Source organism: Colletotrichum costaricense, assembly GCF_030867565.1.
Source record: "Colletotrichum costaricense strain IMI 309622 chromosome Unknown Scaffold_17.1, whole genome shotgun sequence".
NCBI classification, from domain to species: domain Eukaryota; kingdom Fungi; phylum Ascomycota; class Sordariomycetes; order Glomerellales; family Glomerellaceae; genus Colletotrichum; species Colletotrichum costaricense.
The window spans coordinates 374,975-400,551 of NW_026848246.1; the positions used below are offsets into that span (position 1 = coordinate 374,975).

At 53.8% G+C, this 25,577-nt stretch overlaps 11 protein-coding genes across 11 annotated transcripts; 6 read left to right on the forward strand and 5 right to left on the reverse strand.

Annotated features, from left to right (window-relative positions):
- Window positions 1–487: 487 nt before the first annotated feature.
- On the reverse strand, window positions 488–1,101 carry CCOS01_13310 (myosin regulatory light chain cdc4; the record flags this gene model as incomplete). Its single annotated transcript, XM_060461456.1, has 3 exons — window positions 488–516; window positions 592–825; window positions 921–1,101. 3 exons carry the CDS (start codon window positions 1,099–1,101, stop codon window positions 488–490), a joined length of 444 nt encoding a protein of 147 aa, XP_060307884.1.
- Window positions 1,102–2,776: 1,675 nt separating this feature from the next.
- CCOS01_13311 (methyltransferase domain-containing protein) lies at window positions 2,777–3,798 on the reverse strand (the record flags this gene model as incomplete). The annotated part of the gene is made up of 2 exons (XM_060461457.1): window positions 2,777–3,713; window positions 3,785–3,798. 2 exons carry the CDS (start codon window positions 3,796–3,798, stop codon window positions 2,777–2,779), a joined length of 951 nt encoding a protein of 316 aa, XP_060307885.1.
- Window positions 3,799–4,425: 627 nt separating this feature from the next.
- Window positions 4,426–5,087, forward strand: CCOS01_13312 (CoA binding domain-containing protein; the record flags this gene model as incomplete). Its single annotated transcript, XM_060461458.1, has 2 exons — window positions 4,426–4,519; window positions 4,714–5,087. 2 exons carry the CDS (start codon window positions 4,426–4,428, stop codon window positions 5,085–5,087), a joined length of 468 nt encoding a protein of 155 aa, XP_060307886.1.
- A 2,879-nt stretch (window positions 5,088–7,966) lies between these two features.
- Window positions 7,967–9,188, forward strand: CCOS01_13313 (GPR1/FUN34/YaaH-class plasma membrane protein; the record flags this gene model as incomplete). Its single annotated transcript, XM_060461459.1, has 5 exons — window positions 7,967–8,274; window positions 8,340–8,429; window positions 8,497–8,723; window positions 8,793–8,977; window positions 9,039–9,188. 5 exons carry the CDS (start codon window positions 7,967–7,969, stop codon window positions 9,186–9,188), a joined length of 960 nt encoding a protein of 319 aa, XP_060307887.1.
- A 414-nt stretch (window positions 9,189–9,602) lies between these two features.
- Window positions 9,603–10,568, reverse strand: CCOS01_13314 (uncharacterized protein; the record flags this gene model as incomplete). Its single annotated transcript, XM_060461460.1, has 1 exon — window positions 9,603–10,568. The coding sequence occupies one exon, from the start codon at window positions 10,566–10,568 to the stop codon at window positions 9,603–9,605; it is 966 nt and encodes a 321-aa protein (XP_060307888.1).
- A 1,122-nt stretch (window positions 10,569–11,690) lies between these two features.
- Window positions 11,691–12,535, forward strand: CCOS01_13315 (axe1 cleaves acetyl side chain groups acetyl xylan; the record flags this gene model as incomplete). The annotated part of the gene is made up of 3 exons (XM_060461461.1): window positions 11,691–12,141; window positions 12,197–12,285; window positions 12,347–12,535. 3 exons carry the CDS (start codon window positions 11,691–11,693, stop codon window positions 12,533–12,535), a joined length of 729 nt encoding a protein of 242 aa, XP_060307889.1.
- Window positions 12,536–13,219: 684 nt separating this feature from the next.
- On the forward strand, window positions 13,220–14,267 carry CCOS01_13316 (uncharacterized protein; the record flags this gene model as incomplete). Its single annotated transcript, XM_060461462.1, has 2 exons — window positions 13,220–13,251; window positions 13,307–14,267. The coding sequence occupies 2 exons, from the start codon at window positions 13,220–13,222 to the stop codon at window positions 14,265–14,267; spliced, it is 993 nt and encodes a 330-aa protein (XP_060307890.1).
- A 793-nt stretch (window positions 14,268–15,060) lies between these two features.
- On the forward strand, window positions 15,061–17,908 carry CCOS01_13317 (AT hook domain-containing protein; the record flags this gene model as incomplete). Its single annotated transcript, XM_060461463.1, has 4 exons — window positions 15,061–15,234; window positions 15,293–15,586; window positions 15,636–15,745; window positions 15,796–17,908. The coding sequence occupies 4 exons, from the start codon at window positions 15,061–15,063 to the stop codon at window positions 17,906–17,908; spliced, it is 2,691 nt and encodes an 896-aa protein (XP_060307891.1).
- Window positions 17,909–18,421: 513 nt separating this feature from the next.
- Window positions 18,422–19,333, reverse strand: CCOS01_13318 (uncharacterized protein; the record flags this gene model as incomplete). Its single annotated transcript, XM_060461464.1, has 1 exon — window positions 18,422–19,333. The coding sequence occupies one exon, from the start codon at window positions 19,331–19,333 to the stop codon at window positions 18,422–18,424; it is 912 nt and encodes a 303-aa protein (XP_060307892.1).
- A 1,197-nt stretch (window positions 19,334–20,530) lies between these two features.
- CCOS01_13319 (uncharacterized protein) lies at window positions 20,531–23,256 on the reverse strand (the record flags this gene model as incomplete). The annotated part of the gene is made up of 6 exons (XM_060461465.1): window positions 20,531–20,718; window positions 20,808–20,946; window positions 21,001–22,623; window positions 22,687–22,838; window positions 22,910–23,068; window positions 23,124–23,256. The coding sequence occupies 6 exons, from the start codon at window positions 23,254–23,256 to the stop codon at window positions 20,531–20,533; spliced, it is 2,394 nt and encodes a 797-aa protein (XP_060307893.1).
- A 987-nt stretch (window positions 23,257–24,243) lies between these two features.
- On the forward strand, window positions 24,244–25,557 carry CCOS01_13320 (uncharacterized protein; the record flags this gene model as incomplete). Its single annotated transcript, XM_060461466.1, has 1 exon — window positions 24,244–25,557. The coding sequence occupies one exon, from the start codon at window positions 24,244–24,246 to the stop codon at window positions 25,555–25,557; it is 1,314 nt and encodes a 437-aa protein (XP_060307894.1).
- Between the last annotated feature and the right edge of the window lie 20 nt (window positions 25,558–25,577).

The window sequence follows — 25,577 nt, forward strand, 5'->3', positions numbered from 1 at the left end:
CGATGGATCAACATGACTAGATCGCGGAGGCTGTGGCACAGCCGTAGAGCTGTAGGAAATTGTGCCTTGCATTCGGCTTTTTTGGTTCCAAAGACATGAAGCAGTGGATGCATCGCGATGTCTGGTCCTCTCGTCCCAACATACGCTTCCAAAGAGGCACAACCCCCCGACCACCTCGTAAACATCCATCTTCTGGGAGGTTCGCACGTGCGATGATGTTGGTATCATGGTATTTATTTCTTTTGGTATCGGTTCTATTCAGTCCCGTACATGTGTCGTGTGGTCCGGAGCAACGCCTCTGAGGAGGCGGGGGTGAACTCCAGAATACCCAAATTCCCTACAATAGCGAACAACGCAATCGCAACGCAAAAGCAAACGCCATTTCCCATCGTGCCAGCCATGCAAGTATCTCTTTCTTCTCTTTTCGTAAACTGCCTCCGCCTCGTTCCTCTGATCTGTTCGTACAATGCTCGCTCGCTGGATGAATCTAGTTGGCGAGAATGGTTCGGACAAGCTCTGTTGCGCGGGTATCAGTAAACACAGTCTTGGATGCTTGCTATGCAACGAGTTTGCTGAAAGGTGGTGGCTTACCGGTGTAGTTGACCTGGCCAGAACTGGTGTCAACAGCCTTGAGAAGCTCGTCGACCTCCTCGTCGGACATCTTCTCGCCGAGGTTGGTCAGGATGTACTTGAGCTGGCCGACGCCGATGAAGCCCGTCATGTCCTTGTCAAAGACCTGGAAACCGCGGCAGTACTCCTCGGGTTCACCGGGGTCGCGGAAGCCGCCGGGGCGGTTGAGAATGCGCTGGAAGGTCTCAAAGTCGACTGCTCGCGCAAACATCGCTGATCAGTATCGTGTCTCTATGCTGGTGGCATACATCGGTTTTCGACTCGCGGGGGACGCAAGGAACAAAACTCACAGTCGCCGCCGACATTCTTCTCGAGGTCGCGAATCTCGGTCAGGGTAGGGTTCTGGCCGCAGGCGCGGAGGAGGTCGCCCAAGCTGTCGATGGCAACACGGCCGTTACCGCGCTTGTCGAACAGGGAGAAGGCCTCCTTGTAGTTTGTAGAAGCCTGAGCGTCGTACTGGTTAGAAGACATTGTGATATGTTTGTGTGGCTGTGTTTTGCGCAAAATTGAAAGGTCGCGATGTGTGGCAGAGAGCAAGTGACGTTTCGCGGGGTGGTTGTGGAATTATCAAGAATGGGATGTAGAGGTGGAAGATCGGAAAGAAGAACGGTTGCAGGATGAGGAATGTCGTGATGCAGCAGTATGTCGAACGGTCCAGTAGTTTGCGCGGGAAAATTGGCGCTGATCTTCTTTCCTTGGCTAGCTGCGCTGGCAATTGGTGTCCGATCCGTTGTTTGGGTTGCTCCTGTTGGCTGGTGGATGGCGCTTCTGCTGCGCTGGTGGTGGTGGTGGTACTGCTGCTGCCAGCGTCGGGTGCTAGTAGTACTGCGCTGCTGTGTGTTGCCCTTTGCTGCAAGGTTCGCCGCTGAACCAAACCGGCGCTAAGGCTGTTTTTCGTCGGCCATCAAAGGGGTCGAAAGGGGTCGAAAGACTCGAGAGGGGGGTAGGGAAGCCGCTGAATGGCTGGATCGATTTCCTTTGTTTACATTCCGGCTGATGGTGGGAGGGGTGCCGCCGTCCGCGGGGGGAAAACACAACAAAAAAAAAAGCAACAGAGGGGAGGGGGCCCGGATTGGAGGGATAGAGACTCACCATTTTGGTCTGTGTGAGGTGGTATGTGGTATGTACGTGGGGGAAGAGAAAGTAAACAACAGATCAAAAAGCTATTTGCCTTGGGATATCAAACAGGACGAAAAAAGAGACAGAGAAGAGTCGTGATGATGTTTCTTGGAGGTTGCTGTCTGCCAGTCGAAACACTTTATGCTTGCACTTTCCCTTTTCTTCGTCTCCTTCCCCCAGTCTGTCAGTCAGTCACCACCTTCCGCTATCTGTCATGTACCCTCAGGCTCAGTATTATTTTTATCCAATGCATCGAGGGCACACGCACCCAATTGGCCTCGGGTTCGAAGTGTCATGGGCCATGGGCATTCCCCGTCTCCGTTATTCATGCGTTTTGGGCTGGTGGTGGCAGCAGCGGTGTGCACCGGCACCCAAAACTATCGATCGAGGGCCCCTGGAGGCGGTCTACCTATCTTACCGTCTAGGTAGGTAGGTAGGTACGGAGTACGGCAGGAACGACTAAGTGACTGTACGTGGGTGGTACCTTCCTCCTAAGCACAGTGCGCCTCTGCAACACAAGGCCAAAACTCCTGAAACCTGACGGGGCAACCACCGTCGGGGGCTCCTCTTTCCCAATCTTGCCGGGTTGCCACAGCCAATCACGGCTCTCAGATGAGTTGCTGGCCCCCTTGCCCTTTTTGCCCAGTCCCAATGTCCACCTGCCCAACGATCCACGAATCCATCTTCCAATATTCTGCCATGGCTAGAGACTTGCACAAACGCTATCGACATCTTTCATTGCGGTGAGCCGACACAATCTACACCACCTTACGTCAATATACGGATACGGATATGTCTTTGCACTAAATTCGAATTGTGCCGAACCACGACTACCCAGACCGTCTAAACTCTCAATCGCCCGAAACTTGCACGTTGCGGTTCGTCTCGACTCTTCAGACTGCCATATCAGGCTCGACCTGCGAGTCAATCCACTTCTGCTTCGGTACAAACAGAGCATTTCTCCATGATCGATCCTCCCCCCCCCCCCCCATCACATCCTCTCTCTGCAGGTAGATTCCGGAAGCCGTCACTTTCTCTTGGCCAGGATGATAGTCGTCCCCCACACGGCCTCAACCTCAATATCCCGCCACTTATCCCCCGCAGCTTTCCACTCCGGCACCGCCTCCAGCAACCGATCGAACAACAGATCCGCAATGTCCCCTTCCGCCCCGCCCTCCGCTCGGCTCTTCAGCTCCGGGTGCGCGTCTTTCCACCCCCGGTACGCGCTAAAAGTGTGCACATAACCTTCAAACTCGCCCAGCTTCATCGTCTTACGCTGCTGCCACGCCGCCCGCGGGTCTTCCGGCTCCATCACCTCCGTGTTCGCATCAGCCCGGGAGGTCTTCCTGTCCGGGTCGTACACGATGCGCTTGACCTTCTCCCACTCCGACTCGGGGGGCACAACCGCCGCCAGGTTATCCCGCAGAATCTGCCGCCCGGGCTTCTCCCAATACGGCCCCATCGTCTCCACCCCGCTGCCGGGTGACGACTCTCCTTCGCCGTAGCAAAAGTGCATAAAGATATCGTTGACAGCCGGGAATCCGACGAGGATGTTGTCCTTGTACCCCCAAAAGGCCAGCGTACCGCCGCTTTTGACCACTCGCGCCAGCTCCGGCCACACTTTATCGTAGTTGAACCAGTGCGCCGCCTGGCCAGCCACCACAAGGTCTACCGAGGCGTCAGCCACGAATGACAGATCCTCAGAGCTGGCCTGACGAAAGGTGATTTTTGAGTCCGAGGTTGAGTCTGCTGCTTGCTTCACCATGCCCGCACTGGAGTCAATGGCGATGACGCGAGCGAAGCTCGGGCTGAGCTCTCGCGAGATGAGACCGTGACCGCAGCCCAGGTCCAGCGCCGTGCCGCTTGTCGACTGAGTGTTGTGATACGCCAGCACCGTCCTGAAGAGTGACGCAGGGTAGGATGGGCGGAAGGCCGCATAGCCTGCGGCCGAAAAGGTTGAACGTCTGCAATCACATGTCAGCTTGAGACCGATGGCATTTGGAATTCTGCTGCCAAGATGGGCTCGCCCACGTACGCAAAAACAGACATCGTTAGCCGTGTAAGGAAGGTAAGCTGTTATAGTGAAGCTGCAAGGTTGCAGTTGCTGGCCCTGGCGAGATTGGTGGGTTGGTTGATGGTCCAATAAAGGCTCAATGATGTGTAATGCGTGTAGTCGCACCCGTCTTCTTTGACCGAAAAGACGGCGGCCATCCTCCATTTTATTCCCATGCTTCTTTCCGGCGGGATCCTTCCGACGATTCAGGGACCACGGCTATTCGGAACAAGACTGTCAAAGAAAACCTGCTATGATACATTGCCACGAGGGCATTTGAAAGCCTCACAGACTCAATCTCACATATCGAAACCCAAGCCCTGACTAAGATCCCAGAATAAGGCAGGTAGTAGCCGCGGCTCCGTGGTATGCATGGCAGACTTACAGTGGCAGGTCGCGTCATCAGCCGTGGCCCGCACGCCTCGGCCGCTCCCCCAAGGGTCCCACTGACGTGCTCGGAGGTCGGAGCTCTCAGCCTGGCCCCTCGAAACTCCATTTGAAGGTCCGAGTCGCCCGCCCGAGGAACCCCTCCATCTCCGTCTCCCTCGCTCTTCAACAACTCCCGTTGCCGCACCTCGAATACACTTTCCACAACTTGGTCCGTCCCGAAACTAGTGCCCGACATGTCGACCGAAGCCACGGCCCGTGTTTTCTTTTCGCAAAAGTTCATTGCGGTGGTGGGTGCCAGCTCGAACCCTGCCAAGTTTGGCAATAAGAGTGCGTTGTTCCCCGCTGCTTATTCCCGTGTCCAGGCATCACAGCTTGGTCTAAGCTCAAGGAGCTGCCACTCACTCACTCATTCACTCACACTCATCTCACTTGAAGACTCTCACTCTCACTCACACTCTCACTCTCACTCACATCTCTCTCCCGAGATCTCCAACTTCAGCCGTCACTAACATCCCTTGTAGTCTTCGCCTGGTACCTGAATCACTCCATCCCCGCCACCCCCATAAACCCGACCGCAAGCACCGTCAACGCCCTCGGAAAAGACCATCCGGCCCTCCCCAACCTCACGGCCCTGCCTCACCCCAAGGACACCGCCGTCTCCATCATCACCCCGCCGCCCGCGACCCTCAAGGTCCTGCAAGAGGCGAAAGAGCTGGGCGTGCCTGCCGTCTGGCTGCAGCCGGGCACCTTTGACGACGCGGTGCTCGAATACGCGCGCGGCGAGGGCGGCTTCGAGGCCGTCGTTGCCGGGTTCGGGGGCGGGACCCGCGGCGGGGAAGGATGGTGTGTTCTCGTTGACGGTGAGAGGGCGATGAAGGCTGCGGGGAAGCTATGATCGGCCTGGAGGTTTGTCCGATTGATTCGTGATATAAATCGTGGACCGTTCTAGAGTATGGGAATGGAGGGCCTGCTGAACGAGGGGTTCCTGAGATTAGATGCTGTTACGAGATGAATGAATACTAGTTTCCTACCAAAAAGGGTCACCAGCGACCCCAATGCGAGACTATAGAAGCAAACTACACTTGGGTTATGTTGATCCATGTACTAGACTCTGCGCTCCAATGAGCCCTTCGTTCATCCTCCATGGATCCCCCATCGTGAAAGATGCCGCGTTGGCGATCTCGTGCCGAGATAGCTCCGTCCTGGTCCGTCTTTAAAGTTGTGACGGGCGCATCTTCTGCATCGTTTGGACCGGCATTCGCTGAAGGTCACACCACCCCTCCATCAACCGTTCAAATTCAAATATCCAACCCTTCTGATGCATCTACAGGACGATCGCTCTTGGGATCTTGGGTTGCCTCATGGTACGGACACAACCGGGCTCGAGATCGAGTCGAGGGCTGTGCTGCCAAGTCTGGGGTAACGGGTAGCGTATAATGCCGGGGCCGCATCTGCCGCCCTCCCCCTCCTTCTCTGCCCTCCGACAACGCCTCCCAATTGAGCCTCAAGTGATTCCATCATGACATGTACATTTATCGACTCTAAGCCTCCACGCCAAGTTCCGTGTGTGGCCGGGTTGCATGGACCACCAGCCAAGTCCAAGTGTCAGGTCTCGGGGTGTTGAACAGTCTTCTCCTCAGACCAACTCAACCCATCTTTTCAGGTCCAGCATCCCATCTCTCCTCGACTCCCAACTCAACTTCTCAAACCCTTTTGTTCATTCTTACTGTCCTTTTCCGTCGCGCCGTGAGTTATGGGGCATCTCAACGAAGTAGGCAATGACTCTGAACATGCAATGATGGAACGCACACGCCTCATCCGCTACCCCGACGCTCCCCATCCCATTGACCCGTCACACCCCCTAGTCCATAGTAAGATAGCGACAAAGTGTGGTGAGGTGTAGAGCTTTCCCCGCAATACCTCTAGCCTGCCCCACACGAGCTGAAGCTTCCCTTCCCCCCTCGTCCTCCATCATAGGTCTCTTCCCCCAAAACTCAAACCAACCAAGCCCAGCTTCCCCTTTTCGGAATACTGAACGACTAAGGTACGCTCTTGAGTCTTGACTCTCGACGTGGTAGATCATGGATAGTACTGGACCGGGGGAGGAAAGCACACGACGGACGTAATTGCTGGGCGCTACTGCAAGACCGGTCAAATAAAACTGTTGTTCGCTCCCGTCAAGCCAAGGAGACTCGCGGCTATCATTCCTTATTCCTAGACTACATCCATGTGCCGCTCAATGCCGGAGTAGGTTGTGTGGTTGTCCCCCCCATCCACGCTATTCTGCATACCAGAGTCAGAAAACTTCCGTTCCCCCATGTCGTTCATTCGTCCGCCCGTTGATTCGTTGGTCTCCGTTGATATTTGCGGTTCCGCATCCTTACCCCAGCTTTTGCCCAGGTCCTGCCATTGACGAACTCGTTCCGCTCCCACCCCCAACTTCCAACAAGCGCCGCCGCCGGTGGTTCTCCCTTGCCTCCACGCGAGATTGTTCGAGTAAGCCTCAACTGGGGCAAGGTAAGTTATTGACTCGGTCAGAGCCTTAGACATACATGCCCCAGAGGATGTTCCATCCGTCCAGCAGTGGAAACGCCCCAAACCTCAAACTCTCAGTTTTGCATCCGCGCGAACCCTTGACGACTCACCAGTGTGATGTGACGGGAGCTCTGGCAGGCGTGGCAGGCGTGGCAGGTCTTGCCGTTTCCTCTTCTCCTCAGCCCCAAATGTGTTCAACTGAGACATTGACGGGTTGACTCTTCCCAGACCGCGTGCCTTCACACCCTCACCTGGGGAAAGGAGACGGAAAGAAAGAGAGACGTTGTTGGTCCAAGACAGGACGCAACGCTCCATGGAAAGCAAGCAAACAAGCATCTTGCCTTCTGCCCCCAGCTTTCTGCCAAAACCATGTTCAAAACCCCAAACGTGCTGTCCCCCCCAATCCGATATTCTCTCCAATGGTCTACCTCCGTACGGATACCTCGTTCGAACCATGCTTCCTGCGGCAGCGAGCTTCCAACGAATCATCCTCGTAGATCCTGCATTATGCCCACCCTCTAGATTGCAGCCAACCCATCCATCCCTTGTCCCGAATCCTGGGGTATCCGTCTGCCGGTCGTCCTAGCCCCAAAGTGGGTTCGGTCGATGTGGAGGAGCCTGTTGCCTTCTTGCCCACTTGGCCTCCTCACGGACACGTTTGTGTCGTCGGTCGTCGGTCGTTGAGAAAGATCTACCACTAAATAATCCAGTCGTGGTCCTCGCAAACCCCGGTATTCCGTTTTGACGTGTGGATGACCAGGGGGGTTGGGGGGAGAGGAGGGGAGGGGGCGTGTGAGAGTGGTGATGATGGGAAAAGACTATCCGACTCAACCGTCCTGCCAGCAGGGCTCCCAAGGTGCCAAGATGGCCCCGGTCTGTTGCTAAACCCCCCCAGTCTTTGCTTTTTTACGTCTTGGAAACGCTCTTTAGGGTGTGGATGAGAGACACTGAGAGAGAACGCGAGAGATTGAAAGGAGATGTGTGTGTGGAGGACTAGACCCGTTACGGCCGGCCTGGACCTTTATACATCTAATGGCCCAGTTCCCTCCTCTCCAAACATCATCTGCGTTCAGTCTTGGTTGTCATCTCTTGTCGTCTCTTATTTCCTCCGTTCATCCTAAGAACATAGTGTACCATTTGTATCATTATCCCTCTCCTCAATCGCTCGGTCAATTCCTTTGATACCCATCTACCTACCTAATCAACCACCACATACGGAAACAAAGCACCACCTTCGCAATGGATAACAAGGAAGACATCCACGAAGTCAACTCCCACTCCCACCACAACGAGCACCGCCGTCCCTCGGACCCCCACCAGCGTGTCGACAGCCACCACCGTCGTGTGCCTAACGGCGGCGGCTACAATGGCGAGTACCCAGAGGACGAGTACATGGCGCCCCATGTCAGCCGCGACGACGCACTCAGGAGGATGAAGACGGCCGGATCAATTTCCATGTCGCCTGAGCTATTCGAGAAGCTGTATCTGTCGCCGCAGAATAATGTAAAGGGGGATCTGCGCAAGACCTTTGGTAACCCGACTCCGATGTAAGATAATCTAATACCTCGGTCCATGAACATGGGTGAAGGCGTGTTGGCTAACGCTTTTACAGCGCCATTGTTGGATTCCTCATCTCATTGACGCCGCTTGCTTGTGACTTGATGGGTTGGAGAGGAGCAGGCGGAAGCGGTGCGGCAGGCATGTAAGTCATCCCAAAACACTCCCTTCTCGTCAAGACGCCTCTCAAACTCACACGTCTTCCTTCACAGCGGCTCGTACTTCTTCTTCGGCGGTCTCCTCATGTTCGTAGGCGGCCTCCTCGAATGGGTCCTCGGCAACACCTTCCCCTCCGTCGTCTTCCTTACCTTCTCCTCGTTCTGGTTCACCTTTGGTGCGACGCTGAACCCTTCCTTTGCCGCCTTCTCGTCATATGCTCCCGCGAACGCGACGTCTGGGGCCGAGGGGTTGACGACGCAAGGTTTCAATGCTAGTTTCGGTCAGTCACTACCTCTTACCCTTCTCCCATATCACTTTGGATTCAAACTGACGCGGTGTCAATGAATAGGCTTCATCACCCTCGCGATGGGTATGATCTGCGTTGTCTTCCTCATCTGCTCGCTCCGCACCAACATCGTCTTCTTCCTCATCTTCTTGACGCTCGTTGCTGCTTTCGGGTTGATTACGGCCGCGTATTGGTTCCTTGCCATGGATTATACTAGCAATGCTGCTTACGCCGCAAAATTGCTCCAGGTACGTCTTGAGAGCGTGAGAGGTGTTGAGAAGTAAGACAGTACTGACACCATCTTTGCAGGCTGCCGGTGCTTGCGCCTTCGTCACTTGTGCCGCTGGTTGGTGGCTCATCTTCGCCATCCTCTTAGCTTCGCTCGACTTCCCCTTGGAGCTTCCTGTTGGAGACCTGAGCAGAGTGATTCGGGGCAAGAGTGAAAAGAGCCAAGTTTGAAGGATCTTGCTCAAAATTATGGCAAGAATCGTTTCAGGATATATGGGTACTGGCGTAGGAGAGCAAGTTGTGTTAGTCCATGAAGTTATCTTGTCATCAATATCGAAGCATGTAGGATGACGAAGGCCATACTCTGATGTTTTGAGTCACGTGTGATACAATTTTCACGTGTGGAACAGCTGTAGTAATGCATACCAAATATCGTGTCTGTGCTAGAAATCCACTTTGTCGGTTTCCAGTGCCCTAGTCTTGACTTTATGCGTAACGAAGACTGTGATTTATGTCTAGCCCTCTCCGCATTCTTCAGCACGGCCCAGAAATGAATTCAAAAGCAACATCAGGGATTTTCTGAATGGTCGTAAGCAAATCTCCGCTTCATGTAATCCTCGTCCTCCTTGTTGCTTGATGCTGAGCCTAGTCTTCCCATCCCTCGGCTGCCGGTTCGTTAGGACCCTCACTCAACTCTCTCCAGTAGCTGTGGGGAATCTCGTCGAGCAAGTCCAGTCCCAGTTCAGACGTGCTTCTTCGTAGTGCCTTGAACCTCGTACCTGTATCGATCCAAGTCATGTTGGCGAGGAAGTACTGCGAGATAAGCCTCCGTAATGAGTCCCCATGGACTGTCCATGAATAGATGATAGGCACGGATTCGAAAAGGATGGTCTTTAGTTGGAAGGTCCCGGGACACTCCGATAGAAAATGTCGGATCCTAGCCAGGCATATCTTTTTAAGATCTTCGATGGTGTACTTGTCAGCGAGAAAGTAAAGCTGGACGTGGTGCATATACATTGGCCTCAGGTGTTCAATATGCCGGCAAGCCTTCTCGAACGCCTCAATGCCGGTCAACTTCCTCATAATATAGTGAGTCTGGCTCATAGGCGATGGCTTCTCATCACGGCGCATCCCATGGAAAAACTTGTCATTTACAAAGTGGTGTTGTGAGCCTCTGTGTTCGGTAGCCCAGAAGTATCCCTGCATTGAACGGGGCAAGTTCTTGGGGGCGTCGCCTTCTTCAGGCGCCTCATTCTCCTCAGGAATTGTAGGCGTAGCTTTGGATTCCGGCAGTGAGTAGTCACCTCGGTAGGCGTATTGTGTCAGCAGGACGAAAGTGATTGGGTCAGTATCGTCCCAGATGACCTTGCCCTCCCTGGACTCTTGAAAGCCTCCCGTCAGGAGGGCGCGTAGGGGCGGCGAAAGATTGGCGAAGGGGGCTTCATGAACGGTGTATTCTTTCTTCTCCGGACCGACGATGAACTTGATGTCCCTGGACTGCATTACTCTTGGCCATATGTTAGCAAGACTAGATCGAAGCGGGAGGTGGTGGGGTTGCATGTACTCATCCAAGTTCTCGAACGTGTCGAATCGTTTCCGTTTGCCAAGCATATCTGCGATGCGAGGTGTACTTCGCAATTTTGGTTGGCGTTTGCGAAGGATACTTGATAAATTTGGCGAGTATGAGATAGGAATAGCAGCGATCTATTTTTGCTCAAGAAGCCTCCTGCTGCACAAAGGCTGCTGGCCGGGAGTTCAGGTTGGCGAGTGGAGGTTTGCAATAGGAGGGTGCAGTGTGGGCGTGGCTGAACGATTTAAAATCTTGATTCCGGCTCCTTCTCTTTTGAGAGGCGAAAAAAGATGACTGGGTCAATAGAAGCTACCGTGGGTGAAAACCTCAGTAGCTCCTTCTCAGATGTCTTCCATTGCGGAATACAACTAATAACATCAAGTTACCAAGCAAGGCAGTACGATGCCCAAGTGGACTCAATCCACTCCTGTCGATAACACTGGTAACATCCAAAAATCTTCTCAAAGCCCAAGATCTCAGAATTTAAACTACTGGTACTACTTAAGACCTTTGACTTTCAGGATGCGTAGCTTTACCTTGCCTTGGCCCTTCAAAGAGGAAGTACTCGATTGTTCGATTGTCAAGGACATGGCTCGCTTTACCTGGAGCGATCAGACAAAGAAGGGCCTTGCAGCTGTTATTTGGCTGATAATCATTTTGGCAAAAGAATATTCCATAAAAGGCTTTCATCAAGGAGATATCTTTTTCTTGTTTTGCTACTCCAATTAATGCAACGGGCCGGACCGCATCAGTCTTTGTTGTTGAACGCCCTCCTGAGGGAATATTACTCTGCAAATACTCCCTGAACCTCTTACTCGGATGATTACTGAACAATTTCGACGCCGCAGGTAAGACTCGGCCGAGAAGCTTCGGTTTCAACAGCCGATTCAGGTAAACGTCCGTGCCTGCGGCGACATGCCGGCGTTCGGATCTGCCCCACAGATCTACGAACGGTGGAAGCCAAGTCCGTTAATATAGAATGGCGGGGGGAGTGCGTGGCATCGCCGAGAGCCGCAAAATGTCGACGTTCCCACATGGCCGACTTGCCGGAAAGTCAGGAGAACCCCCTGATTCATCATGTATATAAATCGTCTTTGTAGCCAAGGATTCATGACCCGGCAGCTCACTACTGACGACACTTATTCTTGGCCATATCTTCAGCTATGTGTCTCCTCGCTAAGGCCGTTGTCATTGCTAGCACTTTGCCTGCTCTCGTGCAAGGCAGCAAGATCTCTCTCGCTAGCCGACAGATCCTCAACACCACTTGCGCTGACATCCACTACTTTGAAGCCCGAGGCACAACTTTGTCATATCCCGGAAGCTTGATCACGGTCATTGACCCGCTCATGGAGGCCTTTCCTAACAGCAATTACGAGGATATTGTTTACCCAGCCACGGACGAGTCTGGGAGTGACAGCTACTTTGTTGGAGTTCGCGATGGCGCCAAGCAGATCATCTCTTATGCAGAGGCTTGCCCCGAATCCAAGATCGTCTTGATGGGATATTCTCAGGGCGCCATGGTTCTTGGAGATATCCTGGCTGGCGGTGGTGATGGCGATGTCCTGGGCAACTACACCAAGCCTCTGGTTGATGCTCGCACTGTTGGAGACCACAGTAAGGCTAACTATAGATTTTGGGTTAAGAGTTACCTGCTGACATCGTTGTCCAGTCGCGGCGATCTTGCTGTACGGCAACCCCCGACACATGCCGAATCAGACCTACAATGTTGGCAACGCTTCTACGTTTGGTGCCACCGGCGTAAGTTTCAACCTCGTTGGTAAAAGCTTTGAATGGTTATCGTGACTAACGCTGTCCACAGAAATATCCTCGTACCGCTGGACAACTTGCTTCCTTCAACGTTTACGCCGACAGAGTCCACGACTACTGTAACTACCAGGACGGAGTATGCGATGCCAGCGGGAGTAATCTCACCGCGCACATGGCGTATCCTTCGGATTACGACACCCAGGCAATTGCTTGGCTGGATTCTAAACTCAACGCAACCTGAAAATTATCTTGGACATTGCAAAAATCTCCTCGCACAGGTGGTTCGCGCGGTGGATGCCTAAAGTAAGCCGTCAATTACCAAAGAAGAAGTCTGTCAGTAATGGTTCCGATCCTTGGGACATGAACACAAGACCATCAATGATCCGCGTTTGGCTATAGGCAGTGACAAACTAGAGTTATAGAGACTACACAGATAGCTTGCCTTGTTCAACATGGCCCAGTGCCACAAATGCCTACCGTAGGTATTACCTATATTACCTTATGGTCAAGGCACTTTCGTCCCTACTGTTCTGTTCTTTGAACTACTGATCTACGTTGTGCAAAGCTCAACCGAGGTCCTCCTAGTTTGCCTGTCTTCTATGGTCTATGAAATAGCGTGAATTTCCGGAATGTTGGAGAACCCTCCGTGGAAGGAAGGCAGACTCCAGAGAGCCCTACGTTCCTTCCATACCTGGACACGGAATCTCAACCATCACCACCTTCCATAGAAAGTTTTCCTCTCCCACTTTACTTAGGTACCTTCGTTCTCCGACTCAACATACACCAACAGGCACCTTTGAATTGATCAATCACGAAGTTTCAAAAATTATTTTCCCCCTTCGTCTCCACGCCTCCCACAGTTCTTTCACTCCAGCGATTTCGCAGCAAAGCTTTGCCTTTGCAGCAACACTAATTATTCCTCGCGATGTCTCTGAAGCGCAAGCGAGACATGAGTCAGTAAGAACCCCTTCAGTCCACGTCTCTATTAAGTCAAGCTCACGTGAGACTGTAGGATCTTTCGGTCTAGGGCCCTTACATTCATGATCGGCAAAGATCCGATCAGTCATACAGGCCACGAAGCTGTCTTCCTTGGCTTATCCCCATCTTTCGACGACTTCATCAGACAGGGAACCGTTGTCCAAGATACCGGATTCAACCGCGTCGTCAACATAAAAAACTCATCTCTCGTGACCTGGTCTGACATTGAGCCAGCTACTTTTGTCAACTTGACGGAGTATGCCTATTCCCGCGACTACACGACGCCTGCTCTGTCGCAGTCCAATCAGAACGTCACTTCCAACACGGTTGAGGGAAAGCATGGGAGTAATGATATGCCTGGTCCCGGGAGCGATGCCGGCACCATATACGCAGCCGGGATTGCGAGAACTTCGACAGCGAAGAACAGTTCCCAAGTCGAATTGCAGCGCCGCAAACCAAGTGATGGACAGAACACCCAGCAGGCTGAGATTCCGTCATTGTATATGTGGATGAGGAGTGTTTCGCGAGATTCACAGTCTCAGCAGCCTACAAGTGCTCGGTACAAATTCTGCGAGGAGCTTTTCCCCATTCCCTCCGAAGCCGCCCAAGCGACAACTGGAGACTGGCTAGATGACGTCAAGCAACAACATCGGACTGGCTATAAGGAAGTATTCCTCGCACACGCCAAGCTTTACTTGGTTGCAAACAAGTTCTCCATTACTGGACTCAAGAGACTTTGCCTGCACAAACTTCGCCAGAGCCTGCTGCATGCTCCGCGCACCGACGAGATGCTGCGGGCCACAACCGACACTATCTGGCACGTTTACTTGAATGTCGAATCTCGAGACGACGATCTCAAGAAATTGCTTGTGCATTTCTGCCTGACCGACATGCAGTGGATGATGAGAAACAAGAACCTGGACTCAGTGATGGGGAGTGTTCCAGGCTTCGCCGTTGATCTATTCCGCAAGATCCCTCATGATTACTGGACATAGCTCAGAGATGGAGGGCCTGCCTGACATATGGATACATGGAGAAAGGAACATGGGTGGTGCATTGGTCTAATGGCGACAAATGCGTTGTTGATGGTCTCTTGCTGGCCTAATGAGATTTGCTTCATTGGCCATGGCTGGAAACCTGCGAGGCAAAATCAGTCACCCTGGACAAAGCTCGTTTTCCGCGCGAGGGTAACTTGGGAAAAGATACGGATGAAGATTAATGCGGAGAAACTCTAGATCCGAACGACACATCCAATACACATCGTACTTAGCTACGAGTAAGCTCCCTGGTGCAACCCCTAAAGTGCAACAGTGATGTGGGAGTTGATGACTAACACAGTGTGGCTGAGGGGCATGTCACAAAACTGACAGGGCAAGATTGAGCCACACCCCGCCGGACCCACCAGCTAGCAACGGAAACAGAGGTTGAATGTAAACAAACGCGATCGGGATGGCCAATACGGTTTGGTGTCTGCCGCACCAAACTCCAGTCTTTTGGTTTGCTCAACTCCGATTCTGTTGCTACACTCCCGCAACCGACAATTGAAAAACATTGCTCCCCTCCATATTTTCTTTCGACCATTCCTACTTTTCGAAGACCGAGGCGACCACAGCTCAACCTCTTGTGACCCGATGCATTCTAGTCGCGAATAATATTTCCTCCCTGCGATCGACGCGTCCGTCCTGTACCTCTCTCTTGCGCAGCAGTTCGCGCTCCGGATCGCGACCAGCTTTACCTTGCACAATTCCTAAGCTTCACAGGTGCTACACCGCCCAGAGATAGCCCAGCATGACAGAAAACTTGGCCTTTGAGGGTCTAGTTCCGAATGAATACTTCACACTGGATGGCCGATTGGGCTCCTTTCATCAAGTCTACCCTGCACCAAAGCGTCGTCAATCAGGCGCGACCAAAGGCGGCAAAAACCTTACATGGCCGCACATGAAATACTTGCTGCCAGAAGATGTATGTCTGCAGTCAGAAGAGCTTAGCAAAAGACGACGCGTGTGCTAACTTGCCGCAGCTCGCGAAAGCAGGTTTCGTCTGGCGGCCGTTCCCCGAAAACCCCGATAACGTCGCATGTTTCCTCTGCAACAAATCTCTCGATGGCTGGGAAGAGGGTGATAAGCCCCTCGAAGAGCACTTGAAGCACTCTCCCGAATGCGGGTGGGCCATTGTCGCGGGTATCGAAGCCAACCTCAACGGTCTGTCATCCGAAGACCCTTCTAGTCCTCGAATGATCGCGGCCAGAAAAGCGACTTTTGATGGACGTTGGCCACACGAGGGAAAGAGGGGCTGGAAGAACAAGATCAAACAGGTCAGTCATGGAACTTCGACCTTGCCTTCCTCTACTAACTAGCTCTTAGCTTGCCGAAGCAGGATGGAAATACACGCCTTCCCTCGAGTACAATGATATGGCAACCTGCACCTACTGCGAGCTTGCTCTGGACGGTTGGGAACAAAACGACAAGCCCATGTACGTCCCCTGAGTGTTGCGTTCGCAAGCATTATCTGACCCAATTATAGGGACGAACACTTCAACCGATCCCCCAACTGCCCGTACTTCGCTTTAGTAAATCAATACGCTTCCACGAGAAAGCCGAAGGGCAAGGCCGCCCGAGGCTCAAAGAACACGTCGAGACTATCCGTACAGTCAGTCGCGACATCGATTTCCGATATCACATCCATAACAGACGTCCCTGCGGAGTTCGATGACAGTGTCTTGACAACGGCCTCCACAATGGGCGGCAAGAAAGGCACCCGTGCCAAAAAGGCCACCACGACAAAAGCCAGAAAGACCAAGGCAAAGAAGGATGAGCCTGTAGAAGTTGTCGAGGATGAGGCCATGCCGGAAGAAGACATTGGGCTACCCCCATCGAAACCTACCCGAGGGCGCAAGCGCACGAGCGACGACGTGGATGATTCGGCGCTCACAGTCTCTGAGGCACCTGCACCAAAGAAGCGTGGAGGACGCGGTCGGCCCAAAGCAGCCGCTGACAGCTCGACCATCGATCAATCACAACAGGACATCAGCATTGCGGATGCGCCGCCGCCGACGAAGGCACCAAAAGGCCGCAAGACTGCACGTGCTTCTGGAACGAAGGGAACACGGAAAGCCTCGGGGACCTCACAAAGGTCAAACGCATCAATGGCGTCCCTGCGAACTGCACCCGGCGCATTCCCCGAGGATGACGATGAGATTACCAGGCAGCTTGAGGCTGACCTGGAGCGTCCGCTGACGGACGATGAAGATATCATGCAAGATTCCGATTCGGAACGAAAGAAAGCTCCTGCCCCCAAGGCAAAGTCAAAGAAGAACCAATCGAACAAGGAGTCTGGTGTCAGCCCTGAGCCGTCAGACAACCACGAGATGTTCGACGCGGAACCGTACGTGGCAGATGAAAAGGATGTTGACGACGAATTGAAGCAACTGGAGGCCGAAATGACTATAGATGAGCCTGAGGTTCTGGAAGTTCCCAAAAAGGGGCGCAAGGCTGCAGCTCCCCGCAAGGTGTCTAAGCAGACCAAGGCTCAGAAGGCCAAGGCCGCGAAAGTGGTCGTCGAAGAAGACGAGCTAGTGGTTCCAGCAGAGCCCAGCCGCCTCGAACAGCCTGCTGATATTGAAGAGGATGAGATCAGCACTGCCACGGTGATCACGACAAAGCCTGCTCGCGCAAGCACTGGGAGGAAACGGGGGCGCCCTTCAAAGGCGTCATTGGCGGCGCGTGCATCCATGGAAAGCGCTGGCAAGGGTGAAGAGATAGAAGCTATCGAGCCGGAGGCTGCAGCCGCTACTGCTGAAGTCGAGCCGGAACCTGAAGCCCAGGCTGAGCCTGAAGCTGAGATCGAGACTGAAGCCGAGGACACGTCAGCGCGTCAGTCTTTTGCTTCGGCACGGCAAACGCCCGCACCAGTGGAGCCTCAAGACGAGCCTGAAGAGGAACACGAGGAGCTGGAGGAACCAGAGCAAGAGCTCCCCGATGAGCTTGCAGACGAGCCGGAAGAGGAAGAAGAGTCCGAGTTGGAGCAAGTAGACGAGCTTGGACCTGAGCCTGAGTCTGAGGCACCTGAGCCCACACCAAGGAGCGCACTGAAGACGAGCTCCCCGCCACCGCTATCATCGCCTGTTCTCACCTCATCTGCTCGCCGGAGTGTGCAACATCAATCAGGTACTCCACGTATCTCTCCTGCCCAGTCAGCTCGCCAAGCGGCTGTTTCGCCCTCGCCATCTCCGCAGTCTTCAGATGCCGAGAACCAGCCTCCGTCTTCAAGACCTTCCACAACTCAAAAGCGGGTGACACATGCGCCTATTTCATCAACCCCAGCAAGACCTAACTCGCCAACCAAGCGCAAAGCTTTGGCAAGTCTCCAAAGCACCACGCCCTGGAACCCCGTCGATATTGACCTCGTCTTCGGATCCCCTGAAAAGTCGGACAAGAGGAACCCAGTCGACAGGCTCCTTCATAAAGGCAGCGAGCTGACAAGCCCTGAGATGCGCATGACAGTGGAGGAGTGGATTCACCACAACGCCAACCAGGCTGAGTCGAAGCTGCGACAAGAGTGCGAGGCTATGGTTAGCAGGTTCGAGAGCGAGGGGAGCAAGGCAATGAACGTCTTGGAGGGCTTGATTATAGACTGAGTGTTTGCATAGCGTAGTTTCGTTGGGAGCACCATTCAAGGGTTAATGATTGGACTATGATCATGATACAACAACAGACAACTAGTGTGTGCGCTTATCAACAGGCCCAGTCGGCCGTTGGTAATTGGATCGGTGCAAGGCAGCAAGGTTGAATAATGACACTTTCGACCGCGTTGGGAACAGAAGAGGCAATGATTGGCTCTTGAGCATTTGCACACAAAAGGAGAATTGCAAAGGGGAAGCGTATTGTTCTGACAGGCAATTGTCATTATTATTATTGATTTTTAAATAATGAGGGTGTTTGATCTAATCTATGTTCATTAAGAAATCCCCTCTTGAAAATTGTTGTTTGGAATGTTTCCTCATTCGTCTAATTCATGATCCCAGTGGTATCGTTTCCGGCATGTCAATGTTTCATTACTTGCTCGCTGCACCCACTACTGTCCTTCACTTCATTTTGATGTTGTTTCTTCTTCAACACTATCATGTCGTCATCTCCATGATGAGCATGATCTAGGTGCAGTGCTGAACGCCGTCAGCGTGAGTGTGGCACTCCTGAGGAGCGCTGGAGGTCGCAGCGGCAGTGGTGGTAGCGGCGCCAGCAGCAGCGGTAGTGGTAGGCGTGGCATCGTGGTCGTGGTCCTCCTCAAGCTCGCCGGGGCATCCGACGCCAGGGGCAGCGATATCGTAAGCCCAGACGTCAATGGCGAAGTACTGCAGCGCGTCGCTGTCGAAGACGGAGTAGGTGGCGTTGTTCTTTGCGAGCTCGAGGGCCTCGGCGTAGTCTTCGGCGTAGTGCTCGACGGCGCCCTCGGAGATGAGAGGAACGTGGAAGACGCGGTGGAGGAGGTCGGTGGCCCAGAAGGTGTTGAGTTTGGAGTTGGCGACGTTGTAGCCCAGGCCGCAGACGGAAGTCAGGGGGCGGCGGATTTCAAAGGAGAGAGGGCAGATGACGGTCTCCTGGGAGGCGTTGGCGCCGCGCCAGTGGCCCGCCCAGCCGGACTGGGTGGCGCAGTTGCGGTCCGGGTCGTCGCAGCGGAAGGTCATGCCGTTCTTGTCTGCGTTGACGACGCGGTCGTACCAGCCGACGGGGGTGGCGGTGGACGAGTTGCCAAAGTACTTGCGGACGTGCTCGGAGCTGTTGCCGAAGCGGAGGATGTGGTCGCGGGCGTGGGCGGCGAGCTGCTGGGCCTCGGCGAGGCCGACCTCGAGCTGGGCGCGGAGGGTCGAGTTGCAGGACTGGTGGATGGGGAAGGTCTTTTGCCAGCCGGCGGACCAGTCGTAGGGGGCTTGCGGGGTTGAGGCCGGTGCCGCGGGGACGGAGACGGTCTCGGAGGTGGAGGAGGACGCCTGGCGGCGGGCGAGGGGGGTCGCGTCCGTGAGGGCGGAGAGCAGCAGGGCTGCGGAGGCGAGGCTGTACTTCATCTTGACTGGTGTATTTTGAGGCTGAAAAGCTTGAAGATGCTCTGGTAGACGGACTGCTGAAAGCCTTGTTGAATATGAGCTCGAGCTTTGGACTTGGAGCTTAGGAAACAGCTTGAAGATAGGAGCTTGACATTGAAGAATGCGAGGTATGTGATGGTCTTTTATATCTGCAGGCTCGCCATGTGGATGAGAATTTTCTCTGTCGGTCCCGTCGCCTCGGGTCTCCAATGGTGCTCGAGAGGCTCTTCGAGATGTCGAGCCAAGACCAGCTAGCCATGCTATGCTTGCTTTATGGGTAGATTCGTTACTCATGTCCACAAGTAGGCAAATCCTTCCATCCTAGCCAGGTTGCAAAGTCCGTTGGGCATGCGCTACCCCGTCTGGTCCCCCTTCCTCCGAAATCTGCGTTCGTCGCCAGCCATCTCTGCCGCTCGTTGCAGTTGGGTAATCCCTTCATCTTTCCCGGTTCCCCTCTCGTCGTATGCTCGTCAACAAGTTCCTTTGATGCAAAGGATCCAATATTACGCAAGTGGAGCCCATGTCGTCGGTCACGATTGCCTTCTTAGAACACTCTGGGCCATGCGTGAGGTATTAGTCGGGTGTCGCCAAGGCGTGGGCAGCTCTGTGCCAAGCTCACGATCACCTTGATGTTCTCGAGGTCGATTGGCCAATGGACCACACGGCGAATGGCAAGTCTCGGTCGTAAAGACTCGACTCCACGGCCAAGAAGTGCTAAGTCGTGTTGGCTCGTGAATTCGGTGACGTTGGGGCGGACTTTTACAGCTGGAAGCTGAGTCGCCCGGTGGCCATCCGGGTTCTCGGACCCCCGCTCGACTCGGAGGACATCAAGGTGTCGGAACCGGGGTCCGGCATAGACCCGCTTTTTGTTTTGTTTTCGTTCCCTGGTTTCCCGCCCCGCCTCGGTCGTCTGTCCTTCTTGTTTGCCATTGTTGGGCTTTTGTTCAGCTTGTGGGCTGCATGCTTGACAACTTTGTCTAACAACTGACAAGTGTAACCCTACATGTTCCTTTCCCCCTCCCTCTACACAAGACCAGCCACGCGATGTGATCAAGACAAACCACTCTCATGGACAGCGGAGACCCCGAGACAGTTCATTGGCATTTCCAGCCGCTTGGTAATACTAGTATCTAAGTGGCTACGTTGTGGCATGCGCGAATAGCGTTGGCGGATGTAACTCTATTGCGTAAAGTAGGCGTCGAACACCTGCAGGACCTTGCTTCCGTCGCGGGGGTTCCCGTTGTTCAGTCGTTGGTCGTAGTCCAGGAGCGCGGTTTTCGCCTTCAAAACTTCATGGCTGCGACCGGTTCTTGCCTTGAGGGATTTATGGATTCCTTGAGCAGGGTATGCGACGAGTCCAAACATTGCTAGGCAGGCAGCCGGGTTAGCTTAGACCGAAAACTCTTGCCAAACATGATCTGCTTTAGGTGATGTCAGTCAAAGTTTCGTTACTTACCAGCTCCTGGCTTGAGAATAAGGCCGAAGGACCCCGTGGCAACTCCCTTTGCTAGACCAAGAGCACCTCCTTCCTTCGCGCCTTTGTAGGGATCGGTGAAGACACCCGTCAGTCCGTCATAGAATCCGGTTCCAAAGGTCTAAGTTCACGTTAGCTGTAGGCTCGGATGATCTCATCTGATAACCAGCTTTACCTTTGCGGCTACAACTCCTCCGCTCTTCCAGTCTTCTACCTTGCCATTGTCTCGTACCTTGTCGCCGTACAGATTGGGAGCGTTGTGAAGGCCTTCTGTGATGGCGAGGGGCATGCTCACAAGGCCGCCCTTGACGATCGCTCCAGACATGGAGGCAAATCCCTTACCCACAGCCATTGCGGCTGCACCACTCGCCGAGCCGGCCTCATTACCAGACGCCCGAGAACGCTTGTATTCCTTCCATGGATCGATGAAGGTGCCGCCCAGAGCGACGGTGAAGTCGGTGACGGTGCCTAGGAGTGAAGAGGCACCACCGGTGATGGGATCCCATCGTTTCACATCGGTGTCGTATTCCTTCGTTCGCAGAGGCTTCAAGTCAGACATCTTTATCTTCTTCGCAACAATCAGAGACGATGCTGCTTGATTCGACAGTCTCATCCGCTTGGCGCCCGTTTTGGACTGCTTCTCAAATAGCCAGGCGGCGCGCTGACCAGAAAGTAGATCGCAGCCGAGATCGCTGGCAGGAATGTTACGATGGAACGATGCTGTGGCGGTATCGACGCCGCGTTCTCGACGCATGGCGCTGGCTACTTCTTGGACCGCACGATTTGCTTCGGGCGAAAGACAATACTGAATAGCCTCCACGAGCTTCTGCGTGTGGAGCTCCCTTTGAGGAATCGGTAAGGGTCCTGCTCCTGACTTTGCAATGACCCGGCCCCAAAACGGCTGGTCGCCGAAGAACGGCACGATGATAGTCGGTCTCGCGTTGATCAGGCCACAAGCTGTCGTTCCAGCTCCTCCATGATGCACCACGGCTGACACTCGTTTGAACAGCCACTCGTGTGGGCAATCTCCGAGATAGAACACGCTGTCTGTGTTTGACTTTCCCTCGCCGAGCTTGCTCCATCCTCGCGAGATGATGACACGGATGCCGCAAATACCTGCGGCCTCGAGGATGACGTCTGTCAAACGCCCTGGGTCGTCGATAACGATACTACCGAACCCAACATACAATGGAGGCGGACCGGCTGAAAGAAAGGCGTTCAAGTCGGCAGGTGGCTTGTAGGACGGCTCGTCGCGCATGAAGAAGCCGCAAACGTCAATTTCTGGACCCCAGTCTGCAGGCTTGGGAACCACGGCCGGTGACCAGCAGTATGTGTGCGGGATCTTGAGAAACGTTGTCACGCCTGGACCCATGCTGGCAGGAATCGGCGCGAGCTGGAGATCCTTCCTTCGCCAGTTGTTGATAACATCGCCCAGACCCTGCCAGGTCATCAATTCGACGACTCCATACGACAGCCAATTGGTGACCTGTAGCTCCAGGTCCTTGCTGCGTTGGATGTTTGCTAGTGGGTGAGGGAAAGCACGAGTCGCTGTCCAGGGCATGGTGAACATGATGTGAGCTGGAATGCCGAGGGCTTGCGCACAATGCACATGGGCGAAGCTTGGGGGGTTCGCGATGATGGCGTCGGCTACGAACGGTCGGTTGCTGATGGGATCAGGATCAATGCAGGAACGCCAGCATCCGTGGAGCATTTCACGTATCATTCGTCGTTTCTTCCCCACATCGCCGCCCTTAAGAGACTCCATGGAAGGAATCAGACCAGGATTTCGGACCATGTACTTGGTATTCGTTAGTGGCAAGCGCAGGACATGGAAGATTCAAGGGGAAAACACAAGACTTACCGACATCAAGTCGGCGGGATCTCCGCCAATCGGGAAGAACTCTAAGCCAGAGTCGATCACGAATTTGGAAAAGGTGTCATGCGTGGCTAGGCGAACCCGATGGCCGTAACGACGGAGAGCTGTGCCAAGTGCTATGAATGGCTGAACGTCACCTGGTTACACTGACATTAGTAGGCAACATCCACAAGTCAAGCTTCACGGTCATTTTCCGTGAGGAACTCACCCCGGCTACCTACAACCTGTATCACGACGTTAAGGAAGGGTACGGGCTTGAGGTTGATGTTCGGCAACGCAGTATCCTCGGCTGCGGGGAAAGGGGGAAGCTGCTCCCACAGTTCCCCTGGGTTCTGCGACTGGAAGTTGATGTTCACATGGCCGTCAGCTGCTTAAAGGTCAGTCTCAAGTACGGAGTATGCAAAGGGGCATGCTATTCTGACACTGAATTGCAGCCTCGCTAGATAACAGCGCACCGGCGGAGTGCAGCTCGTATGGAGGAGGGACGTTGCAGAGAGATTCGGCGTCCTCCGTCTCGGCAGTCGCCAAAATTCTTTTCGAGTCCACAATAGACATGTTTTCCGTAATTGGCAAAGTGGCAGTTGCAGCAATGGACAATCAGAGTATGATGCGAAAGGGCGTCGATGAATTTATACGACATCATTGAAGATTCGCGCCGAAAACAGTAGATTTGACGATGGACTTGGGTTTGCGTAAGCGGCGCTGGAGCGGAGTTTTCTCTACATCGCCGGAACGCCGTTTGAGGCTGATGCCGGACCGCAGCATGTTAGTGGCTCGCATTGTACGCGTGTTCGCTCTTTCTCGTTCTTTACAAGCAAAGCTGGTATTGGAATTCCACCGTTTCGGCATTGCCGTTGTTGAGAACCCATCGCGCTGCGAATAATGCGGATAGTGACACGGGTTTCCGAGTTTACGAGGTGCTCGCAATGCTCGGGCTCTAATGATGAATGAGACGAAGTTGCGATGCTTTCGTATCAGTTTCGGGTGACGAATCCCTACTTTGAGACGAACAGCCACATTTTCATCAGCCACATATCGAGAAAAATCAGCCACCGTACAGCAAGTGGCTCGTGCATTGGCTGAGCTCACGTGATGATTCGATGACTGATCATGGATGAGGATGATGCTTAATTCTTTTCTCTCCTTTTGAGGACCTCGGAAGTAATTATCATTGTGCAAGAACCACTAGGTAGAATTCGTGTATCCATAGTACGGAGACCCCACGGACGCGGCTTGGCATGGCATTGACAGCATGACTGACATGACATGACTGACCCTTGGCACGCCAAATTGGCGTGTAAGACGTTAATCGACAGGGCTGTTTAAGGTTTCGCGGACCAAAACTCTAGGGAATGAGCCGCTAAATATAATCAGACGAAGCAACGCAGGTACCACTCGGGCGGGACGAACACGTCGTTGAGAACCACTTTCACCGTGGTTTCCACGTTGAATAAGGACAATCTCCCAATCTCTCTGCTGGACCGATCGATCATCCCACGAACGGTTTATTCGATCTCACTGGATCAGCAAGGCAATCCCATCATGGCCAACGAAGCACCACCAACCGCTATTTTGTGGGACTGGGATCAGTCAGATCTCACGGCAGCCATCGAGGACATGCGACGACTGTTAGGCAACGCATCACATCTTGCTGCTATCAGAGAAGTCACACTGCGCGGTGTGAGAGCTGCGAGAGACCCTCATGCCGCGTTACTTGCGAAACGTCTCACTTCAAGCGATAAGGCTACCATCCAATCGTGGATCACTGAGTCCCGCCTGCCGGCTGAACGAACTGAGGCACTCTTACAAGAATCAGAGCTTTCGCTTGCACAAACCACCGCCATTCTGTTATCGCGGCCCCCAGCCCTAAAGACGCTTGAAGTGCAGACGTACGATCGGAACGATCACGACGAATGGACACAATCTCGCCCACTCGGGGATGAGTTCCTGACTCTTCTGAGCCAATTAGTCGCTTCGAACTGTGTTGCTGGCTCTTCTTTCAGCAATGTGGAATCAATCAAGGTTCTGGTTCCAACCCCTGACGGAGATTCGGCAAACGAGTTCAACTTCTACGTGTACGCTGAGAATATTCTCCCCTTCTTGTACCTTCCGCAAATTCGAACTCTTGAGCTACATCGAGTGGAAGATGGAGGGAAATCAATCATCTGGCCAACTCCCCATCCAAAGCCATCAGCAGCTACACTAGAAGAGCTGGTTCTAAGCAGATGCCAGCTCTCCGAGGAGAATGTTGGCCAACTCTTGCGAGCTTCCCCGAATCTCAAGACATTCCGTTGCGGATACGTTATCGACGCTGAGTACGCGTCCGACTGGGTAGACTTAGAGGTGCTGAGGAGTTCGCTCGACCCATTGAAGGCATCACTCGAAGAGCTCTCTTTTGCGCTGACGCTCTGGACGTCCACGGCCATCGATTGCGGCGAGGTCGGGCCCTGGGGAATCCGCGGCTCATTCGGGTCACTCAAGGACTTCACGCGACTAACTCGTCTCTCCATCTCTCTGCCGGTACTCCTCGGCTGGGAAACAAAAGGCTCGTCGAAGCTGGCGGATGTGCTCCCCGAGGGCCTCCAGGCTTTGACCATCACTAACGAAATGTTCTTCTGGTGGCACTATCGATGGGACGACCTCGATTGGGAGGAGGATGACCCGGTGGTTCCCATGTGGCAGTCACTTGAGGCCGAAATTGTCGAGTACCTAGAGAGCCGGCCCCGGCACTTGAGGGAACTGAGGTTGGAGATTTCAATGGTTGGCGAAGAGCAACGGGCAGAGGAGCTGAAGGCCAACTTGATCGCCAGGGGATCGGAAGCTGGAGTAACAATTACAGTGGAGTTGAGGCCATAGATATGCAAGCTATTAGAGAC